The sequence below is a fragment of the Phocoena phocoena genome, chromosome 9 (assembly GCF_963924675.1).
Source record: "Phocoena phocoena chromosome 9, mPhoPho1.1, whole genome shotgun sequence".
Taxonomy (NCBI): Eukaryota; Metazoa; Chordata; class Mammalia; order Artiodactyla; family Phocoenidae; genus Phocoena; species Phocoena phocoena.
This window is the reverse complement of record NC_089227.1, coordinates 105,278,535-105,297,818: the sequence shown is the minus strand read 5'-3', so window position 1 is coordinate 105,297,818 and position 19,284 is coordinate 105,278,535. Positions and strand designations below refer to the sequence as shown.

At 56.3% G+C, this 19,284-nt stretch overlaps 1 protein-coding gene across 1 annotated transcript in view; it reads left to right on the top strand.

Annotated features, from left to right (window-relative positions):
* PTPRN2 (protein tyrosine phosphatase receptor type N2) overlaps window positions 1-19,284 on the top strand; it is a 523,279-nt gene that overhangs the window by 262,122 nt on the left and 241,873 nt on the right. Inside the window, exon 13 of the mRNA XM_065883635.1 lies at window positions 3,123-3,187. Coding sequence (XP_065739707.1) covers window positions 3,123-3,187 — 65 coding nt within the window. The remainder of the gene's footprint in view (window positions 1-3,122; window positions 3,188-19,284) is intronic.

Genomic DNA, 19,284 nt, shown 5'->3' with positions numbered 1-19,284 from the left:
GGGGGCAGGTTCACCGCTTGCTGAACAACAGCCGCTATAGAACAGAACCTGTGGGTTGGTGTGAAGCTGAACAGTGGTGACCAGTCCTCCCCGCGGGGTGCTGCTCCGGGGTCTGCCCTGGTTGTGTGTGTGCGCCCGTGTGTGAGTGCCCACGCGTGCAGTTATTTGGAGGAGGTCCACTTTGGGGAGGGGTGGTTGACACCCTGCGTCATGTGAGGGACATAATAGGATCGGAGGATGGAGCAGAGAGGGGACAGACGTGACGTCCTGACCCAGGTGACAGCGATGGGCCGCCTGCCCCACCTGATTTATCACACCTGCGGAACAGGTGACACTATTGGGACTCCCGTAGCGGTTAATGGAACGACCGGGAAGACAGCGATCCCTCGCGCTGAGGCTGGAGGGACGAGGTCACGTCCAGGCCGCTTTCCAGTGGATCCCAGACGCTCCGACTGCCCGCGGGACGCACCTCCAGCACGTCCGTCCCATCCATCCCAGGGTTTTCGTTTCTCAGGGACAATTCCGTGGAGTGCTGTGTCAGTTCTCAGTGACAAACCCTTAATGGACGCAACCCCTTGTCGGCACGAGTCTGGGTCCCTGGGCTCCCTGGCTGGACCCTCAGGCAGGACGTGGACCCTGAGAGGCGGTCAGCCCGGAGGGTCCGCAGTGGCCGCACTTGGGGACGGGTCACCATGAGGGTGAGATGACATCACTTTCCAAGGCGACGCCCATGGTTTTCCGAGGATGGTGCCGCCGTCAGGAACGTTGCTCAGGCTCCGGGGTGACCTTCCAAGCAGATGATGCCCCTTCTAGACGTTTCTGCTTTGTCGGAGGTGCCCGTGGGAAATTTTCTGGTAGAAACGAGGACACGTGTCTTTCCTCCACAGTCTCTGAGGCCATGAGCCGAGGTCGGTCTATAGTGGGCCCCGTTCCCACGATGGTGGCTGGAACAGCCCGACCGCAGACGTGTTCAGATGCGGGGAAACACGCATTGTAGAATCGAGGAAACGTGACATGTTAAGACCTAGACTTTGGGTAGAAACAAAGTACTGTACGGATGGGGCTGGAGCCAGCTGGACCGGTTACTGGAGCTCGTATTTACTTTTTCAGGAATTTTTTGAGCCGGTTATTAAACACAGCCATTATGAAAAATTAAGTTTTACGCACTTGCAGGTAATTATGTTAAAGACAAGAGGCCTCGATACCCAGCCAGTCGTCTGTACATTTCACCACTACCGGGCGCTGCGGCTCCCCTCCCCCTCCGCACCCCACCGGGGGCCGGAGCTGTGTTCACAGAGGGGAGAGGTTGGGGGCGTGTCTGGCGGGGAAGCGGCTGCCAGGGCCTGGGGCGAGGAGCCGGCCCAGACCCTGGACTGGCCTGTGGCAGTGGTGCTTGGGGGACACAGGGAAGCTGTGCTGAGACTGACTCTCCCGCCACGTGTGGAACGGGGACAGGGCCCAGGCACAGAACCTTCTGCAACAGCGTCGGGAGCGGGCGTGGGTCTTCGGGCAGCGAGCAAGGCCCACAGTCACCTCGAGGCTCCGCGGGCTTGTGCAGGACAGTCAGGACCTGTCCCTTGTCCCTCAGGCCCATCCCCGCAGCCGTCACACTGCCCGCCCGGTTGGGGACCCATGGCGGCCGAGCCTCAGGTGTCTCCACCTGGCCTTCCCGGCAGCTTTGCTGACCCCTGGACCGGGTCATCTGCATCTTACTGCCCGGCTGGTTTGTTCCTTCCTGAGCCTGGAATGCCTGTCGCTTCTCGGCAGCAATGGTGGAGCACTTTAATTTCCATCTTTACTTTGTGCTTTGTGTCCGTCAGCCTGTTAAAGACTCACTATTATCCCCAAGGAGCCTGTCGTTCAGCGAAATGCCTCCTTTGTTCACAGGGGAACATGAAAATCAATTGCTTTATACTCTATCTCTTAAGAATATTCTCCTCCATTCAAGGTTTACCTTTGGGCCACTGGCCCTCCCTGCCCCTCGGCACCCCCCCAGCTTAGAGGCTCTTAAAGTGCTGGTGCTCTATCTAACCCCAGGTTGGCATCTGCCCGCCCCCCCCCCCCCCCGCCCCAGTGCTTGCATAATTACCTAAATGTAAGAAATAACGTTGGTTTGTTCAAAGGAAAACTTTCTACCAGACGATGAGAGAGCCCCAGAGGCAGGGGAGGCAGGCCATAGCAGGATCCGGTTTGTATCCCTCTGAAAGATATAATTTCATTACCCAAGACTAACGTAGGCGTTTTACAATAAGAAGTGAAAGCAATTGCTATTTTCTTGCTATCTCGTTATGCATTGATCACAGTTGCAATGCACTCTTCCTTCTTAGGGTTTGCAATAAAATCTATTTTTTTCTGGGTTTCATTTCCAAAATGACAGGGGCTTTATCCGAAAGAATACTTCTACAGAATCGTAAGCCAAGGTCAATTGCTTTGTGACACACTTCCTCTCCAAGAGGTGGGGACCGCGGGTTTGCCGTGCTGGCATCGGGATTAACTGGGCTTCCTCTCTGGCTGCTAATTGTTCCAGGGCTCAATCCGCTTGGTCTGACACGGAGGGTAATTTATTCTCGGAGACGCTTCCTCGCTCTAAGTCAGGAGCAAACTAGGATGAGGGTTGATTGTGGTGGAGGCAAATTATTATAGGATATTCTCCTGGGGCAGGAGTAAGAGGGGTACAGCAGCTCCCAGGACTCACGGAACGAAGGCGCCGTTCAGTCTCGCCTGCTAGCGAGTCTGTCTTGTGAATGCGGAATGCTTGTGAGTGGAACCCAGTTCCCAATGATTATACACTTGTAACCATCCTATCGTTCGAAAGTAAAGCCCTACAGTTTGCAAAGCAGGTCTGCCCACCATTTCTCAACCAGTCTTCACAAGGATACTGTGAATTTCCTATGGACGTTCTGTGGGCAAAGCTGGAGGGACTTGCGTCCTGGTCCTACATCTGCCGGCCCCTCGGTGGCGAGCCCCCTGCCCCGGTTTCTGCCCCAGGCTTGTCCACAGCACCCGTTAAAACGGCGATCTGGCAGTGACTATGGAAGTGTCTGCAGAGGGAGACGCTCAGGGTGTCTGGAGAACGCTTGCCTCTCAAAGCTGACCGCTTACTTCTTAATTTCCCCTAACAGTTGACAACAAGGACCAACTGGAAAAAATGTCTGGACTGAGAGTTCTTCAGACCGGAGTCGGCTCGGTGAGTAGCTGCGGGCAGTGTGGCCCGGGCGGCCTGGCAGGCTCGGGCTGGGGGCAGAGGTCAGTCGGCACCAGTCGGGGGGCTGTGGTAGCGGCGGCCCCAGCGTCTGGGCCGGAGGAGTCCTCCCGTCCCGTCGGCAGAAGTGCTGACGTGCCATGCCGGGCTCGCCTGACACTGTCTGGTTGCCTTTGAAATCGTGATTCGGTGTGTCCCCAAGAAAAAGCGGTCATGGCTAAGAGAACGTTGGATGCTTCGGAAACGTGTACTTCCTCCTTCAGACGATTCTCAGTTGCTGGGTCTATATAGCAAGAGAAGTTGCTCTTTCCTCTGGGTCTGGTGGGCACGCTCTCGTCTTCCTTGCTAAAGACGCGTATGGCGTGGGGTATGAGAGGAGGACTGCAGATAAATTTAATGACCCTCAGAGGCGTCGTGTCCCAACGTCGCTGCGCTGGCCTCAAGAGCAGGTACTTGACCAAACTCTCCATCAGCAATTAGAGCCGCTGGCACTCAGCCCCAGGCCCTGGTGGACGCCTGGGCCCCGTATCGTGGGCGATTGACGAGTTGTATGCACAATGGCGGACGCGACTCCTCTCGGGGGTGGCTGTCTGTGCTCGCACGTCTGAAATCCCGGATGTCACGGCACCCGCCGTGACAGTAATTAACTATTAAGGGCACTTACTTACGATGCTCCTGCCCAGGGCGGAGATGCCCCCGCAGAGCCACTCCAAGGCCAGCCGCTGTCTTTGGGGGAGGCTCTGCTCGGCCGGCACAGTCCCGGCTCTTGAAATAAGAGCTCGTTTAGTGGCTGGTCCTCCGCAGACGGAGCCTCCAGCTCTGCAGGCAGTGGGCGGGCGCCTCGCCGGGGGCGCCTCGCAGGGGGCGCTGGCCTTGAAGTCACCGTGTTCCCGGCACGCGGCGGGCAGCTCGGTGACCGCAGACTCATCTGAGCGTGGGGCTGGGTTGATGAGGCTTTGACAGCTGAGGACATCCTGGTCTTTTCTCCCGAAACTCACAGTAACTTTGGCGGCCGGGAGTCTGTGGGCCCCTAAGACCATCTGTACCACATGGGGTGCAGTGACTACTGGCGGAGGGCTTGGAGGATCCGGGCCCGCGACGGAAGGTTCTGACCCTCAGCCCCTCCCCTCCCCCTCGTCCCTTGGCCTCCGCAGGTGTCCCTCCTTCAGGAGCAGCCCTGGTGCCCAGCGGCCGGGGGCAAGTCCAGACTGACTTGGGTTGGGGCCCTTGGTGTTCTGGGGTCAGAGGAAGCTCAGGCGCTGGGCCTAACCCTAACCCCTCCCTGTGCGGGGGGCAGGGAGTGTGTTCCACAGAGGCGGGCTGGGCCGCCCTGGAGCAGGGGGCAGGCAGGGCCAGGGGGGCAAGGTGCAGAGCCGGGGGCTGGGAGGTGCCTGGAGCCGCCCGGTCCTCCGCCCGCCCCGTGGTTGCGGTTCCTGGGCAGCGGGGAGGGTGGAGGCGCTGTGTTAGGACTTTGCAGACTCATCGCACTAGAAGTCACAGGCACAGATCCCAGAGGATGCTCACCGCCCACCACCCTCCTCGCGCCCAGCAGGCAGCGCCCAGCGCACACACACACGGCCGCCCCATCTGTGACCTGCCGCCTGCATCCCTGCGCGGAGACCCGCGCCTCCCTCGGGGAGCCCACACCCCCTCCCTCCGGGCACGGTGCCCCCCACAGCCTCCTTCCTGTCCTCTCGTCCCCTCTCCTGCGTCGCCACTGCTCCGTCTCCCTGGCCCCATCCGGTCAGCACACAGATATGCTCCAGTGTTTTCTGATTCACTAAAGTGAGAGCTCCCGGGACGCTGGTCTCACCACGTCAGCGCTTTTGCCTCCCACTGGCTCCCCGTCTCCTTCAACACAAAACTACCCTCACGTGTGTCTGTATCCCTCGTGCGGACACATGAGCACCTGCTTGCTCCTGACACCCGGCCAGGCCTGGCCCCCACCGTCCACTGGACGGTCCACCATCTGCAGCCCCAGAACCTCAGCTGTCGGCCCATCTGCAGCGGTCAGTGTCCTGAGCGTTGCTGACTCACCTTCTGAAGCCCGGCTGCTCTGAGCGCCTCTTTCTGTGGGATCTGCGTCTCCCTGAGGCCATGGGCTTTATATTGTTTGCATGGTGATGACCCCAGAGTCTACCTGCAGCCGGGCCCATTCGCTGTGTTCCAGGCACGCACAGCCGCCGGCCCCTGCCTTTCTGTCCTTGGAGACCTGTGACGCGCTCCCCGAGCCTGGGCAGAGCAGGGCTTTTAATGTCCCGCCACCACCTGGCCCTGCCGCAGCTCCTCGGCTCCGTACTGGAAGCTGGTGACATGCTGTCCAGGAACTGGGAGCCTGAGTTGCTCTCGGCTTGTCTGTGAAGATGACAACCTAACCTCGGAGGGACACCCTCTGCCTGTTCCAGGTGCCCGTCTCACATGGGGGCAGGCAGTCCCGCCTAGACTGGGGGCAGGAGGCGGGGGGGGCGGCACAGGGCAGAACAGAACCCCCGCTGCACCCCTCCTGCATTTTCATCGAGTCTGATCTGCTTCCTCTCTGGTCCCCAAGTGGCCAGAGCCTGACCTCATCCTCCCTGGGGGCAGAAAATGGCCACCTCCCAGACCATTTACTGGTACTTCATTCACCGATGGAAACGTGGGTGAGCGGCTTGTCCACCCTAGTTCTCCCTGAGCCACCTTTGCCTTCTTAGGGCCCCAGGGGTTTCCTTGGTCCACACAGACCAGCTCTCCAGTCTCCTGTCCTCTTGCACGTGGCAGTTTTCCATTTCAAAAGGCAGTTTTGCTGTCACTTTTGAAGTTGTCGGGGGTCATTCTGGTGGGTTCTCAAGCCCAGAACCCACATTCCATGCAGCTTTGCCTGACCAGTCTCCAGTCTGGATGGAGGGAAGGAGCGTTTGTATATTTGGAGTGAGTTTTGGATCGTGAAAATGGGAGCAGAGATATTTTTAAAAAGCTAACAATACTTCCCTTTCTAATTTCAATTGCCTCCTGCAGTATTGAGCCTGATTTTGTTGCTTCTGGTTTCCTTTGGAACGTATTCGGCATGAATGTCTCTGCTAATTCCTGACTCTGGAAAGTAAAGCAGACTTTGATTCCTCGAAATCTAGCAGCATTTACCGAATGTCTCCCTGGTGCTTGTGATTCAACATGTGATGACAGATAGCGGAATTAAAACCTTTTAAGCCAAATGGAAATATCTCAAAACAAAATTTAAAGGAAAGGAACAGGCTACAGTAGACACACACGTTCCTGATAGATGGGTAGTATTTTGACGTGTTTCGAAATCTAATTTCTGATATCTTGAAAGTCTTCACATTTTTTCAGATGAATAAAGTCATGTTTCTTCCAAAGGGAGATTATGATATTACCAAGAAAAACTCAAATATTTGGAAGAAAAATAGATGATTGTCCCCAGGCGAGCATTTCCATGAGTGTGGCTTCCAAGGTGTATCTGAAATAAGTCGTAACTTCCTAAGTTCTCGATAGTGTGATAAACGCAGTATGATTAACGATTAACCTGCCCACGTTTCAGCAGGAGTCTCAGTGCAGCCGCGGGAGGCTCGGGGCTTCAACAGGGAAACCCAGAAGCAGCGCGTTCCCGGTGCAGACGCCCCGCTCAGCCCCGGATGGGCTGCCTCCCAGGCAAAGTCAGGCAGGAGGGGACAGGCCTCCATGCAGGTTCTGGAAGAGAGAGGAGGAGGTTTTCCTGGACCCGTTGAGGGTCCTCGGCTCCAAAAGGTAAACTGATGAAGACAGAAAACAGGAGCGAAGCAGCACCTTTATTTAATCTGAGTTTCATGGGACACGTAAGGGGGTGAAGCCTGCAGACGTGGGTAGACCGGCCGCCTTCTGATGGGTTGGTGGGGAGGGCCGGGGGGCGTGGGGACCCGAGGTGGGTCTGCAGCAAACCGGGTACAGGGCGGGCACAGCTCCCACGAGGGTCTCGGGCCTGCTTCGGGGACAAGGGTGTGGACAAGGTTGGAGACACCTTCAGCCGAGGTGTCGTGTTTGGGGCAGTGTGTCCTGCACCCACCACTCATGCCGTGGGATGTCAGACCTGGTTTCAGGTACTTCAAAGAGCCCTGGGCTTCCAGAGCTCTGCTCTACAGGGGCGGGAGGCCGCGGGGCCCCAGCAAACCGCCGTCCACACGCTGGTTTAACCCACTGAGCTTCCCTTGCTCAGTCACTGTTTGGGGTCCTGGGTAGGATTTTGTCCAAAGAAAGGATTTTTGTGGCCAAGACTGTGTCGATCCCCAGAGCCCCTTGAGAGTCTACGAATCCGTGGTCGTGCTCCTGCCCCCACAAGTCAGTGTGACTTTGTCGTGCGATGTGTGTGTTGGTGGGTGTGTGTGCCTGACAGCCGTCCCATGAGGCCGAGCAGGTGGGACGGGGGTCCGTGATGGATGTCTGAGAAAATGGCTCATTTCCTCTGCAAACCCCACTTGGTCATCGTCTGTCTGCTGGAAGGGATGCTGCTGCTTTAATGAGCGTTACCAAAACCTGAGCCCAGTGGTTTAGGGATTTCTGAGAGCAACTGGGCATCACACATCAGTGGGCAGAGAAATGCAGGCGGGGATGGCCCGAGTCACGGGGACCCTCGGGGCAGCAAGTGTCCAGCCGAGTCCCCGGAGACCAGGCCACAGGTCTGGATGGACTTGGGGGAAGACTTGACGTCGAGGGCCCTTTGCCAAGGCGTGGAGAAGGCACAGAGTGACCCCACCCCCAGCGAAGACGGTGGGACGCAGCTCCACGTGGTCCTCAGTTTGAGGGGAAGCTGTCACCCCCCACGTGTCGCTTTTCACGCGTGGACGGAGCCGGCACCTGCCTTTAGCACACTTAGTAAACACCAGCAGGTGTGCAGTCGGGACTCACAGGCAATGGGGCACTTGGCTTGCAGGAGCGCGTTGTGGCCGTGTCAGTGGGTGACTGGCTCTCGGACCTGGGGGGCAGACAAGTTTGCGGTGAGGCGGGAAGCCCCGTGGCAGCTGAGGGCCGGGGGGCGGACGCGTCAGAGGACCCTCCAGTAAGGAGCCTGCGGGTACCTGGTAACATCCCGGCATCCAGTCCGAAGCCTCATCCTTGGAAGTGGTTACAGAGGTACTTATGGGTAATAGTCTCGATTCTTTAATAAAATCAAGAGTGCTAACACTTAACCTCGACTCTTAGAAAGCAGCATGACAGTGGGAATCTATTGCTTTAAAAAAACTTACCCTTCAGGCTTCCCTGGTGGCGCAGTGGTTGAGAGTCCGCCTGCCAATGCAAGGGACGCGGGTTCGTGCTCGGGTCTGGGAAGATCCCACATGCCACGGAGCGGCTGGGCCCGTGAGCCATGGCCACTGAGCCTGCACGTCTGGAGCCTGTGCTCCGCAACGGGAGAGGCCACGACAGTGAGAGGCCCACGTACCGCAAAAAAAACCAAAAAACAAAAAACACTTACCCTTCAGATCAGTAATCATACTCCCAGAATTTTATCTTAAGAGTATCATTCACTAGCTAAGAAAAGGAAAAAACAAAGCTTTGGAAAAACCAAAACTGACCTAAGTATAAAACAGAGGAAGGTAACTAATTATATTATAGTAATCAAATAAACGGACTCAGTCATTTCGCTAAAAATCGTTGTGACACCTCTGAACTTAAGGGCAGCTGTGTAAACTGTCTGTGCCCACAGATCCGGGCTGGAGGACCACGTGCAAATGTGAGGTCAGCTCTAGAACGGGGTTGGTGGGATTATAAGCGAGTTCTCTCCTTTTCCAAAATTTTTGTTAGTACCATTTTTTTTTTTTTCTTGTTGTACGCGGGCCCCTCTCACCACTGTGGCCTCTCCCGTTGCGGAGCACAGGCTCCGGACGCGCAGGCTCAGCGGCCATGGCTCACGGGCCCAGCCGCTCCGTGGCATGTGGGATCCCCCCGGACCAGGGCTCGAACCCGTGTCCCCTGCATCGGCAGGCGGACTCTCAACCACTGCACCACCAGGGAAGCCCCCATTTTTTAACTTTTTATTTTGAAATCATTATAGATTCACTGGAAGTTGCAAAGAAGGTATAGAGGTGTCCGTGCACACTTCACCAAGTCTCCCCTGTGGTTACATCCACATAATTCTAGGTCTGGAGTCAAACTGGGAGATGGATATCGGTTCAATGTGTGTGTATAGTTCTTTGTCGTTTTATCTTCAATACCATTTTTAGTTTTAATAAAGAAAAAACACGCAACCAAAGTAACTGAGCACATACTCGCTTTTAAATAAGTGAGGACACAAGAGGAAACACCACCACGTGTGCGTGGTGTGGCTCCCAGGTGGCTGTAGAGAATGTTTCAAATAACTTGAGTCATCGCATATTTATGAAGACGGTGCTGTGTGTATATGCACAAGCAGGACGCAATAAGTAATTAAAAATATCCTGGGTTCAGATCAAGGCCCATATCTAGAAATTCAGGAGAAAGAGCCCTGGCGTGTGTGGACAGCAGAGGGGCAGGAGAGGCCTGGAGGATCCCACCTGATGCCCCGGGCAGGTGCAGGGCTGTGACAGGTGGAGGATGGGTCTTGTCAGATAGAGACAGAGCCGCGGACTCGAGAGTGCGTGAAGGAGAAGTCGGTAGCGTTTGCAGTTAAGTATAACGAATAAGACGGAGACGGTGTTGGAGCTGACAGGGTCTCTTGGGTGAGGACTCCGAGGTGAGTTTGAGATGATGCTGGGTGCTCCCCAGTGCGCGCTGGAACCGCAAGGACTCCGGGACTCCTCGGTGGGGCTGCCATCCACCCTCCACCCCGGCGGCTCCCGCACGCCTGCCAGCCTCAGGCCGGCTGCGCCCAGAGAGCAGAAGGCGGACACCCGCGGTCACCTGGGACGAGGGGTGTCCTCAGCCACCGAGGGCCCTGCCCGGTGCCCGTCCACGTGGGCCCTGGCTCCTCAGCGCTGTAACTGTGTGCCCATCCCCTTTGTTTTATTCAAATCTGTGTTTCTAGACAGAGAACATGGTGCAAAATGTGCATCAGTCCTAAGAGAAGCTTGTTTACTTGTCAGTATTCCTAATTTATGTTTAAAAAGGGAAATCTGCGTGAAACTGCATTAAAATATTTGCAGCGGCCTGTCCGAAGCTGCCCCGAGGATTCCCCACACAGGCTGAGATGTCGTGATAGAGGTCAGAGTTCAGGGGCAGCCATACGGCCCTTCCATGGCGGCACATCCCCACCTCTGCTGGCTGGGCCCCCTCGGGGCTCGGCACCCTCCGCCCGATGCAGCGCTAGCCGCCGCTCTTCATACCCGTCTCTTATTTCTCAAAAGTGAAGAAAACCACGCGCAAATGCGTTCGGTGTAATTAACTGCGCTTGACATATTGGCAAATATGAGTTTATTACAAGCAGCGCCCTTTTCCTCTGAAATGCTACATAAAGCAGCCTGTCACGTGGGCCCGCGGGTGTCTTTTCAGTCCTTTCCGTGGTTAAAGCGGGCGAGGTGCCGTGTGATGAGGCAGTTGCTATAGTGACAGATTCGATTGTTATTCAATATCAAGGTAAATAGTCACGGAAAATGAAATAAGTATCGTCTGCCAGTGGCAGCGGCAGCGCAGGTGGCCCCCACCCCCCCTTTCTGACATTTCAGCCACGTTTATCTAGAAAGTGCGTGATGTGTGTCTCCTTGCCAGGCGTGGCCGTGGTCCGGCTGGGACTGGACAGTCGTCCCCCTAAGACACGGAGGGGCCGTCCGTCTCAATAACATGTAAGCAGCTTCTGCCACGCAGCCGGGTAGCGTGGAAGCAGAAGTTAATTTCCACGTAAAAAGCTGAACTCTGGAGACGCTCGTAAGAGCCCTCGGAATGTAATATTCCAGAAACCCCTTTTCAGTCCTCAACCCGTAAGACTCGGAATTGCTTGAAGGAGGGTGAAGAAAACTAGAGGCAGGCACACAGGGCAAACCCCTTCCCACTGCCCAGCTTCCTACAGAGCAGCTCTGTCGAGCCGTCCTGGGCGCCCCACGCGCATCCCCTCCAGGGTCCCGCCAGGCGGACACACTTCACGTATGGGGAACCAGGCACGGAGGGGTTAAGGTTAAAACGCCCTCCAGGTGGTCACCTCCAGAGCCGGAGCCTCGCCGGCCTTGAAATCAGAGAGTCTTGAGTTCCGCCTTTAGTGAAAGGATCCCAGAGGCGTCTGTCACTTGGAGATGCGTCCGCTGGAGGGTCAGCCTCAGAGTTGTCTTCCGGTCTCCTGCCCACAGATGCCTGTCCTCCTGGAAGCCCCACACCAGCTGCCAACGTGTCCTCGGACTCTTGCCCGAGATTCCCGTAGGGGAGGGTTTATCGGGGGTGCGTCACTTTGCAGGAGCTGCAGGAACCCGGGGCTCAGGCCCACCCTAATGACCTCACTGTAACTTGATCCCCTCTGTAAAGGCCGCATCCAGAAGTCCTGGGGGTCAGGACTCCACTTTATCCATCCTGAGGGGATACGCGGCTCAGCCCGTTGCAGGCCGGCGGTGCCAGCCCTCCTGCCACGCTGAGGACCGTGCTTTCAGAACCTTCTTCCCACCCCCCGCCTGGGGATCCCGGAGTCGGGGGATGGAGGAGCTGCTCTGGGTGGATTGCTGAGAAGGGGCGTGTCACCCAGGGCTCCCCCGTCCCCTCCCTCCTGCCCGGCCCCTCCATGGCATTCCCCAGAGTATGCTGAGTCCCGTGAGTTCAGGTCTGTCTCTCAGCCTGGGAGCTCCGGAGTGAGCCCCATGTGTGCCTCTGTCGCCCGGTGCCTCCTGACACGTGGCAGGAACTCAGTAACCCCTGACTGGGCCAGTGAATCGTGAGCCCTGGGGTGCAGGTGGACGCCCACCCTGGCACGCGCCGGTTCATCGTGCTGGCTTCTTCCTGGGTCACTCGACCGCTCTCCTGCTGCTTCGAAGCCTCCCTGAAAGCTGCGTTGCTCTGGAAAAGGTTTCCTCCTGACCCGGGCCCGCTTTCTCTGTCATCCCTGAAATAACAGGGGCCCCCTCTTCTGTGTTGGCCCCAAGGCAGCTGTGGCCCTTCTGTCTTTGACGGCAAGCACCCCAGGCCACATCTCCATGGCAACTGACGTGAATCCCTCGATTGCTGATTTGAATACTTCCCCTCTGCTTCATCCGTGGGTTAAAATAAAAAGGCGGTTTTCACCCACGTGAAATAATTAGTAATCAGTGTAACACAAAATATAACCAAGCACCAAATTTAAAATGATCTCACGTCAAAACAGATACGCAGCCAATGCCATGGTGGCGAGCCCGGGAGAGGTGAGCGTGGTTTATCAAGATGGTCCACACGTCTCCTGCAGTGAGAACGGGGCCCACCACACAGGCGTCTCCTTGAAACTGGGTGTACCTGGCACCGGCAAGGCCACTGGTGTTTCACCAGCAGTCAGGTGCCTCAACCCGCATCTAAGCAGAGTGGTTGCGGGTGGGAAGGGCGGCTGGTGCTGGAACGGTGGCCCCAGGCCGGGGCTCAGTCCTGGGCAGCATCCGGGGAGGTCAGAGGTCCCATGGACCCAGCAGAACCACCACCCCCTTTACCTGGGGCACAGTGCCCTCTCGGTGGCTCCACTCCAGGCCCTGAAATCGGTCCATGAAACCCCACCCTCACTGGGGCCACGAGGTCCTGTGATGTCTCTACATCCCTCCCAAATGGGACCCCGTTAATAAGCCTCGGTGCCCGTGTTACCCCATGTCACCACAGGGGTAGCATCTGCAGGACTGGCCTCGTGACCTGCCCTTGTCCTGCGGGGCTACCCACAACTGGCAGGTGGCCCTCAGCCCTGCGGTCCTGCTGCCCAGACCGGGCCACCGCTGACCTGGGTGTCAGGGTCCCAGGGCTTCTGTAACAAAGCGCCACTAACTGGGGGCTGAAAACAACAGAAATGCGTATTCTCTCGCAGTTCTGAGGCCAGATGTCCAGAACCCAGGTGTCAGGGCCAGGCGCCTTCGGGGGCTCCGGGGGAGGGTCCTTCCTGCCTCTTTCTGCTCCTGGGGCTGCCGCGTCTGCAGCTGCATCCCTCCAGCCTCTGCCCCATCCTCTCACGGCCTCCTGTGCATCTCCTCTTTTGAGGACATGGGTCATGTTGGATTAGGGCCACCCTGCCCCACTGTGACCTCATCTTAACTAGATCGCATCTACAAAGACCCTATTGCCAAGTAAGGCTCCTTCCCAGGACTGTGGGTTGGGAGGTGCACACACCTTTCTGGGAGACACCGTGTGACCCTCAACACCGGAAAATCACAGGTGTCATCCAAGCACCAGGAGCGATTATCAACTGACCTACAGCTGAATCTCTCCTTTCGGGATTACAGTGACTCGTAAACAGAGTTCGCCTTTCTAACCACGTGGGTTTCCCGGTTAACAGTCAAGTTTGATTGAATGGCTACTTTGGGTCCCCTCCTCCCCAGGCCCCCTGCACACACACGCACACATGCACACGCACCCTCCCCAGACCCCCCCGCCCCCCGTCTGCCATGCGTGAACTATGGTGGACAGATTGGGGCTGAGGAAGGAGACAGCTAAGGTCCATATCCAGGGCTGGGGCTGTGACTGATCTCGGCTGTCCTGCTGAACTTCACTGGGGGAGAAAGACATGGAAACGGTTCACTTACAGGCCTTTTTGATAATTGCATATTTTCAAGAAAACATGAAAAGTAAATAATTCGTTATTTTTATAAAATTAGCTAATTCTTACTGTATTGTCATATTGTTGTCTTTTTCTCAAGATTCTTGGAAGTTGATTCTTTTTATGGCTGAGTAATATTCCATCGTATATATGTGCCACATCTTCTTTATCCATTCATCCGATGATGGACACTTAGGTTGTTTCCATGTCCTGGCTATTGTAAATAGAGCTGCAGTGAACATTTTGGTACATGACTCTTTTTGAATTATGGTTTTCTCAGGGTCTATGCCCAGTAGTGGGATTGCTGGGTCATATGGTAGTTCTATTTGTAGTTTTTTAAGGAACCTCCATACTGTTCTCCATAGTGGCTGTATCAATTTACATTCCCACCAACAGTGCAAGAGGGTTCCCTGTTCTCCACACCCTCTCCGGCATTTATTGTTTGTAGATTTTTTGATGATGGCCATTCTGACTGGTGTGAGATGATATCATTGTAGTTTTGATTTGCATTTCTCTAATGATTAATGATGTTGAGCATTCTTTCATGTGTTTGTTGGCAGTCTGTATATCTTCTTTGGAGAAATGTCTATTTAGGTCTTCTGCCCATTTCTGGATTGGGTTGTTTGTTTTTTGTTATTGAGCTGCATGAGCTGCTTGTAAATTTTGGAGATTAATCCTTTGTCAGTTGCTTCGTTTGCAAATATTTTCTTAGTTACACCCCTGAGGCCCATTGACACCTGCTGTACTCCACAAATAGGACGTATTTTTAAACTAGGTGGTAGGTTAACCGCACAGATAAAATTTTCACCTGCAGAGCTCATGAGACAAGTGCGAAACCCTAGTTTCCCAACTTCCATATACGCTACACCTGCTCGAGCCTGGCGGGGCCCACGGTCACCTCGGGAAGTGCCCTCGGGCGCGGCGGGGGCCCCCGGTCTGGTCTCGGGGTCACAGGTGCATCCTCGGTGCCTCCAGGCATTCCTCCTTCCTGAGCCCTCGGCACCTCCACTCGGGCCCCCACCGCCAGGCAGGTGACAGCTCGGCACCTGGAGACAAGGCGGGCAGTCCTGCCCCACACGGGGCCCCTCCGGATGCCGAACCTGAACCAGAGCCCCGGGGGACTGTCCTTCCAGCACCTGGACGGCCCTTCCCGTCTGCTGGATGTGCCTTACCGTCACTCATAGGGGACCCTCAGGACGGTGGGCACAGGGGGAGCCCCTCCCTGGGGTGGTGACCCCAAGCTGCTCGGGGAGGGGCAGGGGCACCAACTCTTCATCAGTCTGTCCGCACAGACTTCACCTTTGTTCCTGTGGAACGAACGCTCAGAGGCAAGTTGGGCTTCTGTGTGTGCAAACCCTGAACCACAGCTCTGTTTTCTGAGTGACAGCAGAAAGCAGTGTTTTAAGAGGTAAAAGACCATGATCACAGGGGAACACCGCCCGCGAGCACGGAGGGGGCGGCCAGGGCTGGGTGTCTCCATGCCACCTGCGCTGGTTTCCCAGGACAGCCTCAGGGAGTCCCGCAGTCGAGCCGAAACAGACACCCATCGTCCTGGAGGCTGGGATCTGACACCCAGGCATCGGCCAGGCAGTCCCTCCTGGGCCTCTCTCCTCGGGCACACTTGCGATCTTCTCCCCATGTCCTCACGTGGCCGTCCCTCTGTGTGTGTCTGTGTCCTGACCTCCTCTTCTTATCAGGACACCAGTCAGTGGATCAGGGCCCACCCACATGCCCTCACCTTACGTTAATTGTCTCCTTAAAAGCTCATCTCCAAATGCGGGCAGATCCTGAGGTCCTGGGGTTAAGGCTTCAGCGTATGAACTGGGGGGACATGGCTCAGTCCCTAACGCTGACCCTAACCCTAGGGTTAGTTACAGAGGCTCACGCTTGGACAACTCAGCTTCTAAGAAGTATATGTGTCCTGTGCTCTACACCATGCCAGACGATAACTGAAAAACTGAAGAATTCTACATGCCCGTCAGGGACATAAACATAAATAAATAAAATGTAGTGTGTATGGTTAGAAGCATAATGGGATCATCTTGTCCAAAACCCCATCAAATCCGTGCTTTGACCTGGGACACCAGTCACAGCACCAAAGTAGCAGCTACCACGGGTGTAGATAAACGACTGTCCCCATTGCTGGCGGGCGTTAGGTGAGAGGGCTGGCGTGCTGGCCGCTGGCCGGGCCCCCAGGGCGGTTTTGCAGGGCAGGTGTGTCTCGGGATGTGAGGACCGGGGTAGGATGCGGACGCTCCCCTCCACAGGGCTGAGGGGGCAGTGAAAAATTCTTGACGTTGAGACAATATCAGTTGTGTTGCCATTTTATTTATTTGGCAAAGGGCGTCTGTTTCTTTGGCACATTTTCGTTCGGGTGTGTGGCAGGCAGACTAAAGAATTTGTTGTAGAATTTACCCGGGGGTGTCGGCGGGCTTTGTGATGTAGCCCTTTGGCAGCAGCGTAGAAGGGCCTGCTTGTTAAACTGCTAATTTACAGATCTTCTCTAAGTGAGTGCAAACAAGCTGTGGGCCGCAAAGCCCTGCTAATATGCAATGTTCAATTTTTAATTTCCAGTCCATCGTAGATTATGGGAATGAAAAACAATATTTAATCCCTCGTTAACACATGAATAAGCGGAAGCTGTCGTTCTCGACCAGACAATAACGGGATTATCTCAAGAACTGTCAGTTTATGTGAAAACACTATGTTGCCCAAATTTTCATAAAAATTAGCAGTGGATGATATTCAAGATCAGAGTGATGGAAAGAGGGACGTCCGCATTCATGGTAATAAATATTCATACTTGTCTGCTCAGGAGATGAAAATCTAATCAAGGGGCTATTGAGGTGCTGGCTTTTTTTTTTTTTTTTTAACCAAGACGTTTCATCTAAATTGGGTTTGATATGGAAATTCGTCTCATTGGAGTCCTCCAGGCCGTGAGCACGCAGGGCTCACGGGGCAGGGTGTCCGCTGGGTCAGGTATGGCCCTGGCACAGGTCGCTGGCGTCCACCTCCACCTGAGCGATGGCCGTTGCCAACAGCTCATGCCACTCAGCGTGCTCCGCGTTTAATGTGTGCGGTGTTTGGGACTCTCCCTCCCTTTTTTAAGGAAAAAACAACATAATTTCATGCCGGTTAACTCCTAGCTACTGCAGGGTTAAAAACCGTCTGTGTCTTTGCTTTTGTTGACAATTACCATAAATCAGAAGACACTCTGCATGAAGCTTAATGAAATATGTATGATTTTAAAAAGAAAAGATGGTGACTGCAGGACGCTGCTTTGTGTGTGTGCTCCTGCGATTGCCTCGAAGGCTGTGCTTTTCCCGACCCGTCAGCAGGCGTCTGCCTGCGAGGACCTGCCACCGTCCAGTGCCACCTGGTCTTCCGTGCACGTGGCAGGCGAGCGGTGAGCGGTGTCCTCCAGCGCTGGGCCAGCGGTCGGAGCCCTGTGTCAGTCAGGGCTCCCGAGAGAAGCAGCTGGCCATCGATTCTGAGGCTGAAGTCCCCCGTTTCCAGGGTGGAGGCCCAGGGCAGCTGGTGGTGTCAGTTCCGGTCCAGACCCAAAGGCCGGGGACCGGGGGAGCGAAGGTGCACATCCCAACCCACCTCTGAAGCCAAGACCCCGAGCACCGTGTCCAAGGACGGAAGAAAGTACAAGTGCCCCCAGGCAGATAGCAGAGTCACCTTCCTCAGCCTTCCTGTTCTGTTCAGACCCTCGGCAGACGGGCTGATGCCCCCACGGTGGTGGGTGACCTACTGATTCACGTGCTAGTCTCTTCCAGAAACACGGGCACGGACACACCCAGCCGCCTGGGAGTCCCTCAGCCCGGCCATGGTGACGCGTGAAATTAACTAGCACACTCCTGAAGTTTCTCGTCTTCCCAGCGGCTGCCCGGAGACACTGAGACGGCTTCCTGCTTCCCCAGGAAGGGCAGGGGCAGTGCCGGGGCTTGGGGTTGGGCAGGAATTTGTGTCTCACGCTTGCGCCTCCAGGTTGGGTTTCCGCTGCTGCGTGACCTTGGGGGGCCGTCCTCATTGAGTTAGGAGGGACAGAGGCCTGTGACTTCCAGGCTTACCCTGCCCTGGAGGTAAAGACTTAGCATCACAGGCTTCCGGGGTGCCTGTTCCTGGTGGGCCGAGCGGAGCTGCACAGCCCGGACGCCCGGCCCGGGAGAGAAGCAGAAGGATGGGGGCAGGGTGAAATCTCCGTTGACTGTGGTCCTCGAAGGGGAACTTGGTGTAACTGGGATTATTTGTGGTGGTGCTGATATGAATTCTGTTCTTTCAAGGAAAGGGATAATTTGCCACAGGAAAAAAAGAAAACAGTATTGGGTTTAGACGCGCTTCTGGTGACGCTGCCAGCCCAGCACCACTGCTCGCTAATCCCATCTCCTTGGGGCCGGGGGAGAGTCTGCGGGATGTTGGCCCGGAGGAAGTGCTGCTTCTGAGTTGGCCCCAGAAATGCAGCGGGAGGGGACTCAGCACAATTAGCAAGGGTCCCCCGGCAGGGGGCGCCAAAGAGGAATTTCTGATGACATCCCCGGGCACTCGTTCGCGAGGTGTGGTTCGTCCAGACGTTACCGTGGAGGAAGGAGGCCCGGGACGGCAGAGGGAGTGTGGGAGGGAAGCGGGTGAGTGAGCAGGAATCAGGATCCTGACCTTGTGGGGAGGAGCCATAGCGGGTGTCTCCCCAGACGAGGACCAGCTTCCGTTCTCCGCAGACGTGGCCGAGGCCCCTCTTCCGCGGGGAGCAGGCCTGGCCTCTCCTGAGCTCCCCTCCCCGCGGGGCGGCCGCGGCTGCACCACTAGGGTCACACACCCCTGTGTCCAGAGTCACAGGGGCCCTAAGGTGAGTGGGGCGAGCTGGCAGGACTCTACCAGGATCTGAGGCGGGGGCAGAGGGACAGCCTGGACGTGTCCAAGCTCTGTCTTCGGGGAAACCCGGCTTTCCAGAACTAAGGCTCCCGGGACTGCGCTCAAGCCTGTGGGTGGAAGGAGTTACGGGGACTTATCCTCTCGCGCCGGCGCCACCGCCGCAGAAAGGTGATGTGCGACCTTCAGCAAGGTCGTCAGAAATCGCTAGCTTGTATTTTCCCCTCTTCTGCTGTAGGTGCTTGAAGCCGAGGGGAGGAGGGGCTCCCCCAGTGCCTGTGGAAGACCTGCCTGCTGTCTGGTTTCCTCGGGCTTGAGGAACTAGAGGCTCCGGGAGAGCACGTGGGACCCACCGGCAGCCTGGACAGGAAACCCACGGCGGGTCAGCCGGGGCCGCAGGGCACAGGCGCTGCCCTCCTGCGAGGGGCTCCTGCACGTAACCCCGGTCTTCCGTTTGTCTGTGTGCACGTGTGTGCACGTGTGAGCGTGTGTGTGCCTGTGAGAGCGTGCTGCCTGCACACAGACCCATGCTGCTCTGGAAGCCCGCGGGGCCGTCCTCCCCACTTTTTTCTCCTGGGCGCTCAGAAGTTCGCTG